General features: G+C 45.1%; 2 protein-coding genes across 2 annotated transcripts in view; one reads left to right on the forward strand and one right to left on the reverse strand.

Moving 5' to 3' along the window:
• gpr137c (G protein-coupled receptor 137c) overlaps positions 1-2,621 on the reverse strand; it is a 48,224-nt gene extending 45,603 nt beyond the window's left edge. Inside the window, exon 1 of the mRNA XM_063184646.1 lies at positions 1,863-2,621. Coding sequence (XP_063040716.1) covers positions 1,863-2,249 — 387 coding nt within the window. The 5' untranslated portion in view covers positions 2,250-2,621. The remainder of the gene's footprint in view (positions 1-1,862) is intronic.
• A 381-nt stretch (positions 2,622-3,002) lies between these two features.
• Positions 3,003-15,257, forward strand: part of txndc16 (thioredoxin domain containing 16) — a 55,160-nt gene continuing 42,905 nt past the window's right edge. Inside the window, exons 1-6 of the mRNA XM_063184648.1 lie at positions 3,003-3,441; positions 3,960-4,042; positions 5,482-5,555; positions 6,192-6,266; positions 8,577-8,698; positions 9,555-9,645. Coding sequence (XP_063040718.1) covers positions 3,285-3,441; positions 3,960-4,042; positions 5,482-5,555; positions 6,192-6,266; positions 8,577-8,698; positions 9,555-9,645 — 602 coding nt within the window. The 5' untranslated portion in view covers positions 3,003-3,284. The remainder of the gene's footprint in view (positions 3,442-3,959; positions 4,043-5,481; positions 5,556-6,191; positions 6,267-8,576; positions 8,699-9,554; positions 9,646-15,257) is intronic.

Consider the following 15,257-nt stretch of genomic DNA (forward strand, 5'->3'; position numbering starts at 1 on the left):
CCTCTCATCCTATCATCTCCTCTCCTCTCCTCTCTTCTCTTCTCTTCCTCTCCTTGTTGTGAGCCACAACGAGCCCTGTTCTGTTCTCTTTTACTCTCCTCTCCTCTCCTCTCCTCTTCTGTTCTTTTCACTTCTCCTCTCCCGTCTTTGTGTTGAGCCACAGTGTGGTGCGGGCGGGAGTCCTCTTCTGTTCTCTTCTGAATGTGGTGATGTAATGCTCCTGCAGGTGATTCTGATTGGCTTGCTCTTTTAACTGCCAGCCAGCTCTCCGCCAGCAGCACTGGTGTGTGTGTGTGTGTGTGTGTGTGTGTGTGTGTGTGTGTGTGTGTGTGCGTGCCTGTGTGGGTACACAGCATTTCAATGCTGAGCTGTATTGTGTGTTGTGTTGTGCCGCGTCGCCTACAAAAATGCCCAGCAGAGCAGCATTAAGCGACTCAGCTGAAAACAAGGCACCCCACCACCACTACCACCACCACCACCCCAAAATCCAACCTGGTCCCTTGGCACCCCCCCCCCCCATCATACTCCAGCCTGCCCCCCTACCCTGTTCCCCTGTTCCCTTGCACACACACACCCAAAAACCCTCCAAACTGCTTCCCGCTTATGATTATTTGTTTTGATAATATGTATGGCGTCATTAAAAAGCACAGAGAACCTGTTAGATTAGACATACCCAAAGCACTATTACTAAAAGGTGATACCGTCAACAGGCCTCACTCATAACAAGAGCCCAAAAAGTCCAATCCTATTCTATTCCATTCCATTCAATTCTATTCTTTTCTATATTGATTCTATTCTAGAATATTCCATTTTCTACTCTATAGTATTCCACATATTCTACTTACCATACATATTCTAAGGGCAGCCGATGGCATTTAGATCAGAGGGTCGCAGATTCGAATCCTGCCCTTACCTCTCCCTACATCTACATCCATGGCTGAGGTGCCCTTGAGCAAGGCACAAAACCACACATTGCTTCAGGGACTGTAACCAATACCCTGTAAATATATGTAAGTTACTTTGAATAAAAGCATCAGCAAAGTGTAATGTAATGTAATGTAGTAAAATATATTCTATGTCACCTCTGTGCACCATGGTCTACTGATCAAGTCACAATCTGACAATATGAAGGGATGCTGTGGGGTAGTGTGCAGTGTTGTGCACTGCTTTGAATGACAACTTGGGCGTCACATTATTTGCAAGGACTGCTGTCAGAGTCAACCTGTGTTGACAAGAGATTCTGTGCACAACACACGCCATGCAGTCTTCTTGTCCCACAAAGGGACTTGGGGTCCTGAGGACTGAGGGCCTGTGAGAAGCGATTTAGAGGCGCTGAACTATGCGATCAGCAAAGCCAAGCTGAGAGGGGAGAAGAGAACTAGCCCATGACCTCCAAATGCTAGATTGGCCCAGAAAAACATGAGCTTTGGTAATGCGCGTTTTTTGTTTTCTCATTCACGTGCACATAAAAGGTTTCTTTGATTGTTGCGCATGCTGTTTTACTGAAATTACAAGCCCTTGTTGGTTGTGACTGCATGATTTAGGGCTCTCTGGCAAAGCCTCTGAGTGAGCAGGCGAAAATAATTCATAGGATTTGCTTTCTGCGGTGCCGCTGGCAAATACAGCGCTGTGTTGCAACAAGAAGTATGAACATGTTTTGTTGTTCTGGTGGAGACTGTCGCACTGCCTGCGCTGAATGCGGATGTTCAGTTCAGCAACCCAGCAAGATAAACATGTACAGCAAAACAGACAGGCGCGATATTATGCCTTTAGGTTAGACTGACATCATTCATATGACATAAGAAAAAAACACACAGGCGTCTGTTTGTGGATATTTAAATGCAATTAGGAAATGGACTTACCTGTGCAAAATAAAGGTTTAGAAGACATAACGTGAAGAACTGGAGGCATACGGGACAACAATACAAAAGCCAGAAGAGTAAAGGCTGCAACTGGTTCGCTTGAACAACGTTCTTGAAGTAAAAAGAAAACAACGTAGTCCTCAGCGCTGCCCACAGCAAGCAGAGAAACAGAAAGACACTCTGGTAGCTGAAGCGTTTGTGTCCGTAGTGCAAAATGAGCCAAAGTTGCAGATAAACAAATACAAAGAGCAGCGAGTAGAGAACAGTATATACAACGGTGAGCCCCAGCTCCACGGACGGGGGGACCGCAGCGCGTATGGGTTCATCAGATGAGTCCGTTACAGACGTGAAAATACTGACGCTGACCTGATTTTCTGGTAACAACATAGCGAAGTGTGTCGTTGCCAAGCCAAACCACAGCTGGGTCTTATCAATTCCAAGTGATGAACGTCCCAAACTTTTGACATATAGCCGATATTCGAATGACCAAAGGGATACGCGTCAAACTTGTTACCAGGAGCCCAGTCAGATTAAAAAATATCTCCACGCAAACTATAATTACTAACAATCTAGCTCTAGACATGTGAACTTATACGAATAAATAAAACAACTAAGGCTGACACCTACGAATATAAAAAAGACAGACAAGAGGAAGCTCTCCACAGCAGCCCCCAATCTCTGCAAAGCAGCTCCCTCTGCAAAAAAACAACTACAGGAAAAAAAGATGAGCAGTGGAAGCGATCAGCTGAGAGAAGCTGCATCTAGGGACCCGCCCCCTCGCCAATGAGGAGCAGCTGCGCACTGGCATTCTACTGTCGCCATCTTGGCTCAAAATGCGCTTCCCCAAACGCAGGGAAAATTCCTCATGCAGTGCGCTGCGCGCGGTAGCTTCCATCATTCGTCAGTACTGGAACTGGCAAACCCCTCCTCCTGGCTTCAACTGTATTATAATTGGGTTCAGGGTGCCTTACCTCCAATTACTCCAGGGTTTATTGGTCAAAAATGATGTCAAGGTTTTACATTTAGGGCACTTGGAGCATGCGATTGGCGCATCGCACGACGTCATGATCTTTGAAAATTCTGCGCATTTCATTGGTTTGAAAGACGCATAAACATGTTTTTCAGGAAGAAACGCGGAAATGTTCAAAGAGGTTTGCTGAGCAGCCACCGAGGAACACAATCTGACATCTCTTCCAGCACACAGTTTAACGTTGCATGTCAGTAAGCTACGTTTCGTAAATGGTTAACCAACGCAAAACGGAGATGTGCGTGTTGTTTTCTATACATTAGCCTATTAAGCACAAGTCATAGCCTAGAGTTATCTCTAAAAACAGTTAGCTGACATGCTCTGTCTTCCTTGCTTTCATCATTGCGAATCGGAATGCCCAAGTTAGTTTGCGACGAAATTTGGTTTTGGTCAGGATGCTCCCTATCACTCTCATTCTCGTCACTCTCGCGTCCCTGAACGCCCAGATGTGCGCCGCGGCAAACGCCTCAAAGTTACTGGAGCTCACACGGGACAGTCTCACCGAGCAGATGCTGTCGGGAAGGATGCTCTTTGTATACTTCGGCAATCAAGGCAAGCATCCTTCTTTCATCATCAGAAACGCAGGATATAGCCTACACGTACTGAACCATGAATGTCCATGGACAGCTGTTTCTGTGTCATGGTGCTTGACAGGCGCGCGTGTGATACATTGTAATAGTGTTAGTGATTCGGTAATACTGTAGGCCTAATTGTAACACCTTGTACAGTTGTAACAGTTATTACTAACAACATCAGACATTATTGCTTGATCATCTGCTTCACAGCAGTGATGTTATGTCATCATACTTAATATGACAGTAGCCTATTTCATACACACGGCCTGCTAGGCTGAAACACAGAGGGGACTTCGCTAAATGCACCATAGGCACCCGATACTTTGTAAATCTCTGCACTTGACGTTGTGTTGTGTTTGCTCCAGAATTCCAACAGGAATGTGCAAGGGGCACAGTGCAGACTAGCCTGTTTGCTGATTGCCAGCCAAAACGATACAAAAGCAGCACTTGTGAAAAGCACATGATTGATTTGTTGTGTCCCTGTTGTTGTTGCAGTGAGTCCAACCCTTGAGCTGTTCCTGGAGCAGCTGGAGCGGTCTGCAGAGGCCTTGGAGGACTATGGCATCACAGTGGCAAAGGTGATTACTGTCCGTCTGCAGTGTGAATTCCCCTTTGCATAATTTGATGGGCTGTGATCGAGTGAGAATCACTAGGGTTGTGTGTGTGTGTTCTGACACGCCATCAAGCCTTGCTCTTTGGTGTAGCAATAAGAGCCCCAGTTTGGTACCCCGTAAGGTCCGGGTTCGAGTCCTGTTAGCAACTCTTCTCCTCTTCGCTACATGGGCAAGTGAATACGGCGTAAGGCTTGTAGCCTAAGGGTTGCTGGTTCAATTCCCAACCTGCCAGGTAAGCGGTGTGGAGGGAGTAATTCATCTACCTCCATGACCAAAGGTGCCCCAATGGGAATGCATTGGTGCAATGGCATCCCCACTTTTGGGCTCCTTAAAAGAAGCTTTCTCAATTTTTTACGGCAGACAAATGAATGGAGCAGCAGTAACATTGTTAAGAATGAAGAAAAAAATGCACCGCCACTTTAAAACTCGTTCTGGCGCCCTTGTCCATGACAGAACTACCCTGAGCAGCATGATACCGTCCTATATTGCTCGTTTGGGGCTGCCCCCTTACAGGGGTGAGGCATAAATAGTAGGCTTTCACTTTTATTATTTGAGGTGACTGCATGTATTTGTTTACACTTATTGATGTACTAGAAGTGTAGACTGTAATTTCAGAAGCAAAGGTGACCATCACCGACTGAAATAACCTGGCCATAATTTGACGGTCCAACCTTATACTGTATGTTAGGGTGTTGGTATCGGGGGTTGCTGGTTCGAATCCCACTCTTTAAAATAGGAAGAGTGTGTGTGGTCACCCTACACCTTCTCCATGGCTTAAGTGCCCTTGAGCAAGGCATTTAATCGTGCAGTGCTCCAAGGACTGTAACCAATACCCTGCAGTTAGTATTGTGAACAAGTCTCCAAGCTTTCATATGGTATATCATAAGCTATGATAACAAACTGCATCATGGCTCTAGAGGGCTTGGCAGTGTACTACTGCATGTGACTAGAATGCATAGAGCATGTGCAATATGATGTGAAAAAGTATAGTGGGGTGAGTTATATGACTATATGACCACTCAAATTCTTATTCAGGACATCTTGAAGATTAAAAAAAGTCATATGGCGTTTTGTTGTGGGGGGCTGCATGGTAGGCTACCGTTCCTCCCCGTCTAGTAGTTTTCATACATTAGTAGGCCGTATGCCAGTAATGCCGGTATGGGGACGGTGGCATCGAAGTTGCAAAGGTGAGCACTCATGCAGGACTGCAATTTTCCTGCATATGAAAATAAATGGACTACTACTGCTGCTGCATATGAAAACGAATGGACTTTTTCCAGGACATGCTTGTGAAGTTGTAAACAACATGCTCCTAGATATGGATATCATTTATCTCACAACGCTTGAACCATGGTTCACAACCCCATGCACAGAGTGAGATAAAGCTCTGTTTTTGTTCTCAGATAAACTGCACAAAAGAAAACATCCCGATATACTGTGGCAATGAGAGACTGATGCAGAGGGCCTATCTGTTTCGGTACGTACAAAACTGCAACAAGGTCTTAAAGATGCACTTTGTAATATTTATTGTTTATTTCCAGAATTCATGTTGCCCACTCACAAATGTTATCTTTTTCACAAATATTTAACTCCATCATCAAAGTCTAAGTATTCATTGTGACTGTCCAGAAATTGATGTTTTTAGCTGCAAAACATAGTGTACTTTGGTCATACTAATAACTATAAGTTTATTATTTAGTATATAATTCATGTTACGATGGAATTTGGAAATGCAGCGATACATTTTCAATGAGTGGCATAGTTGCAATACCTACTCTGGCCACCATCCTACACAGTGCACCTTTTAAGGACACAACGGTACATGATTTCAAAATAGTTAATTTCCCGTATTTTGCTGGAATCAAGAAAGCTCACATACTGTCCACATTTGCAGCATTTAATAGTGATGTTTCGGTCTATTGACCTTCAAGCAATTCAGGCTGAGGTTCAGTTCTATTCTATTCTAATCTATTCTATTCTATTCTATTCTATTCTATTCTATCTGCTTCTAGTCTATTTTATTCTATCTGCTTCTATTCTGGTCTAGTCTATTCTGTTATATTTATATTCTCTTCTATGTGGTTGTCTTATTGCTCTTATCCTGTGTACACAGGGGCCCAGAGGAGTTGAGGAGCTTCAACATAGACACTGTGTTTGATGTCAGTGCCATCGTGTCACACGTGCTCTTGTGAGTCTTCCGTACACTGTGTTGCCAGATTGGGTGATTTCCCACCAATATGGGCTGTTTAGGATGGCTGTCTGCGGGTAAAAAAAAGGGCATGGGGGGGGGGGGGGGGTTTTTCTGTGGATTTATTGCCATAGATATGGAATGAGCTACCAGTTGCTACAAGAACAGGGTCATCCCTCTCAACCTTCAAGAAGCTAGTGAAGACTCACCTCTTCCGAGAAAGCTTCCCTGCTTAACACTCTAACATAACTAATTCTACTCACCTTTAGTTTTTAGTCTCTTTCCTTAGTCTTAGTCTCTGAGGTCTTTCCTTAAGCCACTGCTATTAACATATCTGATGTACCTAACATCTTTATGTACCTAATTAAATCCTTATTTTTTCTTAATCACTGTGTTGGACATTGTTGCAACTGTACACTGCGCCTAGATGTCTTGCTTATTATCCAGTTTGCCTTGTTACCTTCCTATTATTTAATGTTGCTTCTATTACCTTGTGTTTGACAATGTTGTCAGTGTTGCAACTGTACACTGCACCTTTTGTTTACTTTTTGCTACTTTTTAATGCATTGTCCTCTTCTTTACTCTTTGTAGGACAATGCTATCAGTGTTGCAACTGTACACTGTGCCTTACCCTGTTCTTGTTTAAAATTGCTCCTTGTAAGTCGCTTTGAACATAGGCGTCTGCTAAATACTAATGTAATGTAATATAATGTAATGTAATAGGGTGGGATTTAGTCGCCTGGTGACCCGCCCATCATACTTCTCTTCATTGGTATTTATGGCCTGGAGGTTCTTAACTGGGGAGGGTTTAGTTGTCCACCAGGCGGCCGGCCAATAAGCCAATGGTTGGGTGAGAGCTGTCCAATCGTTTCAAACCAGAACTGAGTGCAATCCAGGCTTGTACGAAATTCCGAATTGAATGAATTGAAATTCAAAGGAATGCCATAATACGAACACTAGGTGGTGTCATTACCTTGGATTTCTTTGAATTTAATCAACACCACCCACTGAGAGTACATAGAACACCACCACCACCATGGCATTATTGTGAATTTCAATTCATTCAATTCGGAATGTCGTACAAGTCTGGTGCAATCCTCCCGCCCTTCTAATCGCGTCAGGTCAAAGAATCTCCAGACCATGAATGAAGATAAGTATTTCATGGGCGGGTCATATCAGACTAGGGATTTAGTACCCAGGCTGTTATAGAGCATGGCCTGGGCTGCAAACCATCAGTCACATCTGGCAACCCCTCTCATACCCTGTGGACCATAGAGCTGGAAAGTCCCGCCCCTTAGTTTCGCATTTCACGGGACCTAAGCTGACCATCTAACAACATGGTAGCGAGTAAATATCTTCTGATCTCAGTCATTATATGTGCTGGGCTACAATTACGTATGCTGTTTAAGAGGCTAGATAAAGATTATTCATGCAGAAGTATCAATGTTTTGTTCGGAGGCCGTCTGCATGAAAAATGTGAAGAAACACGGCTTTCTAAAAAGTTTGGGGGTTTGTACGAAAAATTAAACAAAAATATCAGAAACGACATATATGGAGCTTGTGGCACAACTCGAAGGGTATCGAAATATCATTTTAATACCGCCATTGGATTACATGCTACGATTTTCGGCTAAAAACGCTGTTGAGGTCCCATGAATTCGGGGGAAGTGACGTCACTTTCAAGCTCTATTGTGTCCCGTGCGCATCACAGTTTATCATTAGTTTTTGATGTCTTTCTCAAGAAACCTTTACAGTTGAGGCTAACAGTAGAGTGATATACAACATGACATTGAAGGCTTTCCCAAGTAAACTTGTAAGGTTTGCATGCTGTGCTGAAGTTTAGCTTGGTGTGTGTGTGTGTGTGTGTGTGTGTGTGTGTGTGTGTGTGTGTGTGTGTGTGTGTGTGTGTGTGTGTGTGTGTGTGTGTTTTTTCCTGCAGTAGCACTGTCCCGTTTGATGACGTGTGTTACGTCCACGCCCCTACAGAGCTGCTGTGCTAAAGCCCATTTGTGTGTGTGTGTGTGTGTGTGTGTGTGTGTGTGTGTGTGTGTGTGTGTGTGTGTGTGTGTGTGTGTGTCTGTGTGTGTGTGTCTGTGTGTGTGTGTGTGTGTGTGTGTGTGTGTGTGCGTGCGCGTGCGTGCGTGCGTGCGTGCGTGCGTGCGTGCGTGCGTGCGTGCGTGCGTGCGTGCGTGCGTGCGTGCGTGCGTGCGTGCGTGCGTGCGTGCGTGCGTGCGTGCGTGCGTGCGTGCGTGCGTGCGTGCGTGCGTGCGTGTGTGTGTGTGTGTGTGTGTGTGTGTGTTCCTGCCGCAGCACGGTCCTGTTTGATGAGGTGCGTTATGTCCACACCCCAGCGGAGCTGCAGGCTGTGGAGAAGGCAGCCAGGGGGAAAACTGACGTCGTCTTCGGACACATTCAGGTTCACGGCCTCCCAGGTAGACATTATATTGCATTACATAACATTTCATTACATTACATTACATCATATTACATTAAACTCGGCCTACCAGACATTACATTACATTGCATTACATTGCATTTTGCCTGTAATGTATACATTATATTCAATTAAAGTACATTACATTGCATAACATTACATTACATCACTTTCAGGTTTTCAGCCTCCCAGGTGCACATTACATTAAGTTATTTTCAGGTTACAAAAGGTACACATTACATTTGTGCGCTAACTAATAGTCCAGGCTCGTTGGAACTCTAGTGCAGGCCCTCTGAGCCAATTAGGTTGGATAAATCTTCTGTTTTGCTATCAGTCTAACCCTCATACAGTGTGAGCTGGAGCTAAATACCCATGACTGAAAATATTGCACGGCTTAATGCGCATAAATTAATTAGTAATAGTTAATTAATGTACTGCAATGAATATGCTTCTTAGATAATCAATTAAAAACAAAAATAAATAGATAATTGAATCTATACAATCGTGGCATTTTGTCTTTGCATCACCGTCAGCGTGCTACTACTAAAACGTCATTGACCCATATACAATTGCATTCTATACACACATGCCAAGCCCTGTGTGTGTGTGTGTGTGTGTGTGTGTGTGTGTGTGTGTGTGTGTGTGTGTGTGTGTGTGTGTGTGTGTGTGTGTGTGTGTGTGTGTGTGTGTGTGTGTGTGTGTGTGTTGGGGGGGGTTGTATAAGGCTGTTGTCTTTAATCATTTACTAGCGCCTCTGTTTAACCCTGTTGAAGATGTCTGTAGTAAAGCATACTTTGTGCTTAGCGTAATAAATAATATATACGTCATGTAAACACAGTCTTTTCTGTCTCCAGAGCACAGGGCGCTGATGGAGGCGGCGTTTGTGTATGGGTCCAAGTTCCAGTTCGTGTTGACCACGGGTGGACCTCTGCTGAAACACATGGGGTGAGACTACTCTTCCTGTCTTGCAGGGCTTAACACTAACACCCGCCAGGTAGCCAAATGCGGGTGAAAGTCGGCGTTGGCTAGTAGATACCGGAGGTTCACTAGCCATTCTGGCGGGTCCGTTACTATTCTGCATGATGAGGCACCGCATTTTGTGCGATTTTACAATGCGATTTTGCGAGCCTACAATACCCATGAAGCACCTGTGTCACGTGTCACCTGTGTCTTACGCAAGCCAGGAATCTGATATAGCTAGTCTTGCGAAGAGGAGTGACAGCGAGCTACCGGGACATCAGCGTGAGTGCGTTTTAATATGCAACCTTGCCTCCTCCACTTGCCTCCTCCACTTGCTTCTCGTCATGATGACATCACTGACAACAGCATTATATTTCAATATCTTGCAAAAGCTCAATTGTAGAGTCTTTTCTCATTTGCAATTGGGATGGTGAATGAAAAACAGTCCCTCAAAAGTTGTTGTGGCTAGGCTGACAGCTGGGAAACTTTATCGTTTTCTCCACGGAGGAGGGGCCAGGAGGCGGGACGAGGAGAGAAGCACAAGTGGAGGAGGCAAGGTCACATATTGGGATGCACACCGTGCGTTTGGAAATGTCACTGGAAACCTTCACGTGAAAATAAAGTAGGAAAGTTCATCTCAACTGAGCTGTTTTGCGATCTGTCATTAGTACAATACTTAGTAGTAGTGGACATTAAAATGACCAAAGCGAGAGGAAAACACGTCAGTCTGTCTTACTCTTGTGAAAGTCTCAAGACTGATTAGCGCAGTGATAAGACAAGGACACATGCGGCATGAATAATGTTTGGATTAAATTATTTTCTGATTTGCCTGTAGGCCTTTGTCTTCATACCTTAATATTCCTCCATGTTTCTTGTGCTTTTGTTCCCGACTGTCAAACCGTTCTTAAAAAACGTGCAGTAGTAGCCTTCCAGACTGCACAAAAGCATCCCATTGCATGTCCCCTCGCCTTGCGCCCGTTTGTGTTTTAAACAACTCACCATTAAACGGAATGAAAGGAAGTCGTAGCCCCTTCTGTAGTTACCGCATCTGTGTGTGCTTTCTAGTGGATACTTTTATAAGCAAATATTCCAGAAGACGAGTTATTCCACATCCATGACCGAGGACAGGCGAACTTGGCAATGACTTTACGCTATCTACTTTGCGCATCAATTTGGACGGCGACCTCCACAGATCGGCCTATATGATATGAAGAAGTCCCTACAGATTAAAGACGAAAATATTTTGCTCTTGTGTAGCTTACATTTGTGCCCTTCCACAACACTGTGCTTGGTGTTTCTGCATGGTAAATATACTATAGAGCAGGGGTGCTCAACTAGAAACTGAAAAGGTCCACTCGCCAAATTTCGTATGTTTCCAGGGTCCAAAAAAGTCGCTACGGACCGATGCAGAAAATAGCCTCACTCGCTGGCCGCACTGGCCTCTTGCTCACTCACTGAGTTGTCATAGTGATGATACTTTTATTTGTCATAAGACTGGCGAAATACACCTATAGATCGCATGGCAGCGAAATCTCATGTATAATTTATACATATTAAATACAGATGGATTTTGTCTTGGTCCGGATGACATTGCGTTTGGGTCCGCATCCGGACCTGGGTCCGCCAGTTGAGCACCCCTGCTATAGAGGCTATGCCATTCCTCAGATCAGTAAATCTGTTCTTTGCATAGCATACATGCATGGACCAGTTAAAGATCGCCTCTCAACGTAATTTAATTAATATTGCCGTGTTCCCAATTGTTATTGAATGTGTTACGCGTTGGTCCTGTTTTAAAAAACGTTCTGGTTGCTTTGTTTCAAGACGTTTTCACAAGCTGGCAAGGTGGCTTGTGGAGAAACGAGAGAGTGTTCCGTGTTTCTCGTGGAAATGCGTCTCTGATTGGCTCACTCCTCCTGCTCTCAAAGAAACGCGTCTCTGATTGGCTCAGTCCTCCAGCCTTGGGAGAGATTGTAATGGGAAACAGAGTCGCCACTTCCCCGGATGGTACTGCACTATAGGGGCGCCAACGGAGGCGTGCAGGCTCCATTCAGGGCTGTGCTCTTTCGACAGCGACCCCTAGGCGAGCTGTAGGCACGGAGCAACCGGAGTGAGCAGGCTTTATGTATGAGGCTTTGTGCTGTGTGTGTACCTGAGAGTAGCAACCAGCTGATAGCTAAGCTAAGCTATGTTTCGGACCACCAGACGTTGCTTGTTTTGAAAACAAGCAGAAAAAAATTACTCGACATGTTTTTAGATAAATGGGTCGATATAAACCTTTGTGGGCAACGCCTTCTTTCGACGTGACGAAACACAGAAAGGCTTTCGTGATTCGCTCGTTTCTCTGCATTATTGATGTAAATTGGGAAACACCGGGAAACACAGCCAGGAGAGTTGACGCACCGCTATGAGAGCCTTGCAAGTGAGTTTAACTTGGGGTGACCGTCCGATCTTCGAAAGGAGTGAGTAAAACTGAGTTTTATCGGAAGTTGGCCTTTAATAGGCCTAACAATTCTAATTATTAGGCCCTATAGCATATTATATTATACTGCATTATATTATATTATATTATATTATATTATATTATATTATATTATATTATATTAGCCTACATTACATTATTAGGGCCTACAGCCTATTTTATAATTCATTAAAGCTGCTATGATGGTTAAGAAAATGCATTTCAAATGCAGCAATGCGCCATCACAAACGCGGCTAAAGAATTGTCTTGTAGAGTAAGCTACCCCAAACTCCACCTACCCCAATACAAAGGAGTGTGCTCAAGTTTGGTCTCCTAAGGGATGCGTTGTCCCCTTTTTCTCCTTCTTCTCTTTCTGTGGTGTTTGACTGCTGCTTGCATAAAATGCGCGCTACTGCCATCTACAGCGCTAAGAGAGCTCCATTTGTTTTCAACCTTCAGTCTCCAACAGCCTCCTAACCGAAGGTCTCCTTAAGTGGCGTTCACCTGACGTCACATGGACCCAGGGAGAGTAGGGGCTTGATGAATCTTACTCAACTCTGCTAGACGATTCTTTTGGTGAACGTTGGTCGCTTGACTCTTGTCAGACCCTTGTGTATTTTCGCTCAGCTTTGTGAGCTCACGCAAGGGTCTGGAGGACCATCGACTTTGCCCTGTTGCCGAACCAAAATGCAGTGTAACAAATCAGGATTGCGGGATTTTCAGGTGTGGAGAAGGGAAAAACAAATGAAGAGTCGCTGAGCGCGCAGGCATAAGAACAGAAAGTGACGGCGTTGATCAAGCGCTGATTTTTAACATCCACTAACAGTCCATATGCGCACAAAAAATCTGAACCCAAGAGGGGAACAGCAACCTTGGCCGTCACAAAGTCCCAGCTAAAGCGTTGCCCTCCAAAACACAGTTCAACATGCCTAGTGCCGTACGTACGGATAGGGCTTCCATTGGCGGCTTCCATGGGGGGGCCGTGGGTGTCTGCCACCACGTCCACCTGTGAAGCAGGCAGTAGACTCCGCTGTGCCCCTGTGTCGCAGAGGAATCGCCGGCCGGAGATGGAGTCGTGGATGAAGAGCAGCCTGCCGGCATGGCCGACGCTCACGGCCACTAGTGAGCGCCGGCCGTGGCGTCTCCCGTTCCACTGAAGCTGCATGGAGAACGGCATTGCTTGGCCTTGGAGCCAAACCTGGCATGGTAGTAGCACAAACCCGAAGACTGCTGCCGACGCGGGGCCGCTGCTGCTATGAGCATGTGATCATCCTCCAGAACCTCAGATACAGCACCAGCAGGGAGGAGAGCAGCTGCGCAGGGTTGTTGTTGACTAGCCAGGAAACACTTGTCAGCCTCAGCAGCCAGTTCTCTGCAATCCGTGCTGGCAGTGTTGGCCAAAGCAGCTCTCACATGAGCAGGCAGCTGGCGCAGGAAAAGGTGGAGGAAAAGGAAATCTGGCTTGTTGTCGCCAAGCAGATCGAGCATTCGGTCCATTAGCTCTGAGGGCTTGCTATCGCCGAGCCCTTGAAGAGAGAAAAGCCTACTGGCCCTCTCAGTGTCAGACAGTTCGAACGTTTTCAGTAACTTTTCCTTCAGAGTTTCATATTTCCTCGTCAGAGGAGGACGTTTAAGAAGGCTCACCACTCTCGACGCCGTAGAACGTCCGAGGGCAGACACCACGTAGTAGTATTGCGTTTCGTCGGCGGTAATCTGACGCAAGGCAAACTGTGCCTCAGTCTGAGCGAACCAGGCTGAAGGAGAGGATTCCCAGAACTCAGGGAGCTTGAGAGACACAGCGTTGGCGGTCATGTCGATCTGGATACGTCCAGTAAACAAACGTCGGGGGTCACCAGTGTGGAAGTTGCCTTAAGGCGAAGAAACGAGCCGTACAACTTCTCACATTAAGACTAAGAGTCGCGTTTAATAACTTAATGTAACTGACTAAAAACATGGCGCTGCGCATGACAGAAAAGCCGGCAACATGAAACGTCATCGGAACACTTAAAGGGACCGCAACAATAACAGGTATCACACAACAGTGAAGATGACGGACCACACAACATAACATTTAACCGAACATATAGTAAGTGAATTATGTCATTGTTGAGAGCACCACAACGCGACAGTTGTTTCAGACAACTATGGCCACTCACATGGACTTACTCATCGACATTGATTCTGTATTTCGAATCTATGAGTAGTTTAAGTACGACCTCCTATATGTCAGACAAGTGTTCCCCAAATCACATGCAAGGATTTTAAAAGAAAAAAATGGCATAGCTCTAGATGAATGTTCGTGAAGCGAGGTGGAACCCATTCACCTGGCGAGAGTCAGGTTAGAACATATGTGTCAGCTTGAGATGGAACCACTTCATATTACATTACAGTGACTTTCAAACTGTGATCCGGGGACCACTGGTGGTCCATGACGGAGCTTAGGTGGTCCGCAAGAGGATTTCTACTTTTGCAAGACAAGCTAGCAGTAGCATCTATATTAGTATCATTATTACAAAGCTAAACATAGCAGCAGTCTATTTCCACCACAATAAGCCAAGGTTGTAATGTCAAATTACAATGCAGGTGACAAGTGGTCCCTGAACATTTTCTCCTCGGTCCTTGGTCTGAAAAGGTTTGAGAAACACCACTCTATATTTAGTTGATGTTTTTTTTTACCCAAAGTGACTTGTGGTACAGTTATTAGGCACAGGGGGTTGGTTACAGCCCCTGGAGCAATGTGGGGTTAGGTACCTTGCTCAAGGGCACTTCAGCTGTGGATGATAAGGCATTCAAACCTGAAACCATCAGATTCTAACATTAACTCTCTAACCATGAGGCCCCCACTGGTCTTTCTGTCTGTGGTTAAAGGGGAAGTCCACTTTTTTAAACATTAAGGCCATTTTCTGAATGGTCTGCAATGTTTTAGAGTCCCCCTCATCGTTTATTTCATGTTTGCTGCAGTCTCTGTTATTTGGCTGATTTGGATTTGATCTCAGAATGGCCATCTATGGGCACCTTCAACTCTGTTCTTAAAATCACCTTCCTTAAACATTTGTTTTCGAAAGTCTACAGCTCACAAAGTGGTTAGGGGTGTTCACTAACAGTCCCTAACAAGTTTCAAGGCGAAATATGGCTTCTG

Source organism: Engraulis encrasicolus, chromosome 19 (assembly GCF_034702125.1).
Source record: "Engraulis encrasicolus isolate BLACKSEA-1 chromosome 19, IST_EnEncr_1.0, whole genome shotgun sequence".
Lineage (NCBI taxonomy): Eukaryota > Metazoa > Chordata > Actinopteri > Clupeiformes > Engraulidae > Engraulis > Engraulis encrasicolus.